Genomic DNA, 5,012 nt, shown 5'->3' on the forward strand with positions numbered 1-5,012 from the left:
GCACGAAAGCCAAAGGATAACAAACATTTCCCACCTACCAAATTCAGTTATGGCCATGACGGGCGGCGGTGTTAAACTGGTGCACCCGCCGTGCTTTCACCACCGTCGTAAGACTACCTCATGGACTGAGCAACCGACGAGGCTTCCAATCTGTGCAGCATTGAGTAAACAAGGTGACCGGTTTCTTACATCAGTCGCTACAACTGACGATCCGGCAATCACCGCTCGGCTGATTCGGAAATTTGTCGCTTCATCCTCTAAATCCGTAGCTCTCGACGCCATCTCTCACCTCGTTGCTCCGACCAACACCTCCTTCTCTCGTCTCTCTCCTCTCGCATTCCCTGTAAGTCAGCTATCTCAATCGATATGTTATCTTTTTGATTGAGAAAAATTAAAAATATCAATTTTTTGAAATTCGAATTTGAACAAAAAAGTTGAAAGCGTGGATTCATAATCGGAATTGTTATATGTAATTTTGCAGTTATACTACGAGATTAATAAAGCATCATGGTTCAATTGGAACGCTAAGCTAATAGCCGATGTCATTGCTTCACTCTACAATCATCAGCGATTTAACGAGGCGCAAACCCTAATTTCAGAAGTGGAAACAAAATTAGGGAGTAAAGAACGCGATATCTGTAACTTCTATTGTAACCTAATGGATTCTCACTCGAAGCACCAATCGAAGCAAGGAATACTTGATTCCTATGAACGTATCAAACAACTTCCTTCACATTCTTCATCTATTTACCTTAAAAAACGCTCCTACGAATCAATCATCGGGTGCTTATCTGTAATCAATCTACCCAATCAAGCTGAGAGTTTAATGGTAGAGATGAAGAACAAAGGACTCAAAGCTTCCATCTTTGAGTATAGGTCAATAAGCTATGCATATGGAAGATTAGGCTTGTTTGAAGATATGAAAAGAGTCATAGGCTTGATGGAAAACGAAGGTTTTGAATTAGATTTAATTATGTCAAATATGGTCCTTTCATCATTAGGGCTCCACAATGAGCTTGTGGAAATGGCCTCATGGCTCAAAAGAATGAAAAGATCAAAGATATTGTTCTCCATTAGAACTTATAACTCGGTTTTGAATCATTGTCCTACCATAATGTCAATTGTAGAACACCCAAAAGAGATCAAGCCAAATTCATTGGAAGAATTGCTTAAAAACTTGAAAGATGATGAATCTAGTGTAATCCAAGAGTTGGTTGACCCATTGGTTTTGGGTGAGTCAATGGAGTTGACTTCTTTAGAACTTAAGCTCGATTTACATGGGATGCATTTAGGGTCTGCTTATTTGATTCTATTACAATGGTTTGATGATCTTAGAATTAGATATGGAAGAAAAAATGATGGGATTCCAAATAAGGTTACAGTTGTATGTGGTGTAGGGAAGCATAGTTTTGTGAGAGGGGAATCACCTGTGAAAGAATTGGTTAAAGAGATGATGAGGCAAATGAAAAGTCCATTGAAGATTGATAGAAAGAATGTTGGATGTTTTGTTGCCCATGGAAAAGTGTTCATGAATTGGTTATGTCAAAGTTTCCCTACATAATCCAAGCAAAATTTTTTTTTTCTTTTTGTTATGTTGAAATATGTCATCCAATTATTTGACATATCCACATTTGGTCATTTTGGAATTTTTTTTACATCTAGGGTCAGATTTTTAAATTTTTTTTTTTTTATATGCGCTATAGCTTACTCCTTGTTGGTTATAAGAAAGAGTTTAGGGACCTTCGATGGACAAAAAAATCTAGAATGATCAAATATGGATAATGACTAGTTCAATCTTTACTTTTATGTTAATATAAAAGAGTAAATAAATAAATTTTATTTTTGGTCCTTCAGTGAAGGTGATTTTTTCATTTTTGACTCTAAAAAGTTTACAGTAGTTTTGGTCCTTATTTGAGGGTCTTGTAACATTTTCCATCCCTATAGTATAATTGTTTTTGCAATTTTAGTGTAAAAATATAGTCAATTTATTTATAATGGGGATCAAAAACATTACAAAAACCTCAATTAAGGATAAAAATCATAAGAGAATTTTTTTTGGGCGAACAATGAAAAAATCAGCTATAATTAAGGAGAAAAATGTAATTTACTCTTGTATCTATATGTTTATTATAGCATCCAATTTATTTTATATATATATATATATATATATATATATATATATATATATATATATATATATATATTATTGTCCATCACTTATAATTTGGTGGAGTTTTCATATTACAAGTTTCCCATGCATTACCATTGCACAAAATGTGTCAATCTTCATGTGGGATATAATATTTTTATAAACCACTTTACAATAAAGAAAGACACAATTCATCAAAACATATGAGAATAATTAATTGATTTTATTCTTCAAAGTGAACCAAAATTGGCTTCACTTTTCCACTACTTGCACCTATTTATAACAAATTTATCGCCTTCTCTATTCATGTAATTGATGTTGTAATGATTTTATTATAGTCTCCAAAGGAAAGACAATGCAAAGAAGAACACACTGAACCAATAACATCCCCTGTTTGTAACATCAATTGTTTTTCTATAACATAAGCTTCAATAACCTTTGTGAGAGAATTCAAAATTCTAGATTTAAATCTTTGATCACAAATTGCATTGAACGACGTTCACTGACATTTCATGTCTTTCACTCATTTCATCGAACACTTTACGAGCATCATCCAAAAGCTCACATCTCACATACATTTCAATCAGGGTATTACTCATGTACAATTAGAAATAAAAAATACCAAGACTTGTAACATGCCCATATGTATTTGCAGACTTGTAACACATGCTGAAGGCAGAATCCTTGTTGAACATAGGCCAATAGGCGTATATGATCTTAGCCTCATGTATGTATGTGCGTACATGAAAGAAAAGGTTAAAGTCAATTTAGGCAATCTATTATATGTCAAAAAGGGGACAAAACTGCAAAAATGGTCCTGTGGTTTGTCAATTTCTTTGGGTATGTCCAAAAAAATGTTTATTAGCAAAAAAGGTATGAATTTGGTGGTTTTGTTGTGGTTTTGGTCCCTACCTCGTAGGGATGGAAATGGGGCAGGTTTGGGGCGGGGTTGACCATCCCAGAGTGTCTAACCTCGTCCCCATCTTCATCCCCATCCCTATCCCCGACGGATGCGAGGAATCAAATCCCCTCCCCTTTGTATTTTGGGCTTTTCCCCAGCCCCTCCCCGACCCATCCCCAATCTATCAACATAATAAACTCAACTTACATAAAAACCAAGTTTAGTGAGCGATCAAAACTAGATGCCATAATCAGATTATGTTTACATAAATCATAAAGTTTAACAAGCATCAAAACGAAAAGTGACGCTTTGGTATATAGATCGTCGAACGAAGTGACGATTGACGAACTCTTGGAATTGGGAACATAATTTGATATACGGATTCGATCTCTCATGGTCTAATATAGATCAATTCATTATTTCATTTTAGTGGACTTAATTCAAATTCAATAAATGATCGATATATATATATATATATATATATATATATATATATATATATATATATATATATATATCTTTACTATATTATTAAATATATTGCCCATTTCTTGAAAATTAAGAGGTACAACATGTGTTACATCAGGTACAATAATATTAAACATATAACAACTTATATATGTATTACATTACACGGGATACGAATTACACTACACTACACGCGGACCTTACCCTAATCTCCTAAACACAGCCGCCATCAAACCAATTCTCATAGTCTCCACCAAAGATGCAGAGATCTCCACCAACGTCTCCCACCGAAGACCTGATCCAATTACTCACTAAAACCCTAAATCAGTTCTTCCTAAACGCACAAATCCTAAACGCACCCAACCACCATTACATCTTCTACCTATCTGTTCTTACTGCTTTCCTGAAAAGGTTTACGCATCGCAGATTTCGTCCGCCATCATCTTCACCAAGAAGCGAGCGTCACCACAACAGTCACCGACTCTACACCATGGATCGTAATCGATTTCTCACTCCCAGGCAGAAACCTACATCGATTTCTTCTGCAAGTCGTCTTAGTTTGGTTTCGGTTAGTGGTTTTTCCAATTTTTTTGTCTGTTTCTTTGTTGGGTTATGGTTAACGAAGGTCGATTGTTAGGTTTTGGTGTTCAATTTTTTTGTTTGACTGCATTCGTCACTCAAAATATGAGGTTATCAGATTCAACTATTTCTTGATTTCTTCTTCTACTTTCTTTCACATGTTCTTCGTTAACTACAAACTCAAATTGGGATCAAACAAAGCAACAATTCCATTCCAGATTACTAAAAAATTGACTTTTATTTCCATCAAATCAATTCAGGTCTAATACACCAATTTTGACTTTTTTTCTGGTTGACTCGCAGGAACACCTGCTCAAATCAATCCCGATTTCATTCTTTCACAGGTAAGGTCTTTCACAGTATTTCAATTTTGACATTTTGCTTGACTGGCAATCGCAAACATATGTTCATAATACTCCGATTAACCTCAATCGTTCCAAACACAGGCTTGAATCCGATTGCAAAAATATGTTACGATTCCAATTAGGTTCCATTCCGATTGCAAAAATATGTTACGATTTTGACTTCCAAGGTTGACCAGCAAATGACGAATTCAAATTTTGTATGTTTGGAGGCTCTATTCCTTTGCTCAGGTACACATACTTTCCTTAATTACTTGTTTTGCCAAGTGCCATGTTTGTTTCTAGCTTTTGAAAGAAAAATTATGTTGAATGAAAGAATAACTTTTGGTTTCTCAAATGCAGGGTGATACTTTACATAGGTGGCGAACTGAACCTTTAATCATGATAACTGGTAGTGGGAGATAAGATATGTTATTCATCTACACACATCATCTTTAATTACTTTTTCTGTTTTTTTGGTGGATAAAAATCATAACTTTTTTAATAATATCAATACTTTTATACTTTTTGTTTGTCTAGATGGGTACCTCCTGCTTTGCCAATAGCCAAGAGT

At 34.8% G+C, this 5,012-nt stretch overlaps 1 protein-coding gene across 1 annotated transcript; it reads left to right on the forward strand.

The window, feature by feature from the left end:
- Positions 1 to 1,661, forward strand: LOC145107519 (pentatricopeptide (PPR) repeat-containing protein). Its single transcript, XM_079044413.1, has 2 exons — positions 1 to 343; positions 482 to 1,661. The coding sequence occupies exons 1-2, from the start codon at positions 50 to 52 to the stop codon at positions 1,559 to 1,561; spliced, it is 1,374 nt and encodes a 457-aa protein (XP_078900539.1). The 5' UTR covers positions 1 to 49; the 3' UTR covers positions 1,562 to 1,661.
- Positions 1,662 to 5,012: the final 3,351 nt, after the last annotated feature.

This window comes from Lactuca virosa, chromosome 4 (genome assembly GCF_052849685.1).
Source record: "Lactuca virosa cultivar CGN04683 chromosome 4, Lactuca_virosa_CGN04683_v6, whole genome shotgun sequence".
NCBI classification, from domain to species: Eukaryota; Viridiplantae; Streptophyta; class Magnoliopsida; order Asterales; family Asteraceae; genus Lactuca; species Lactuca virosa.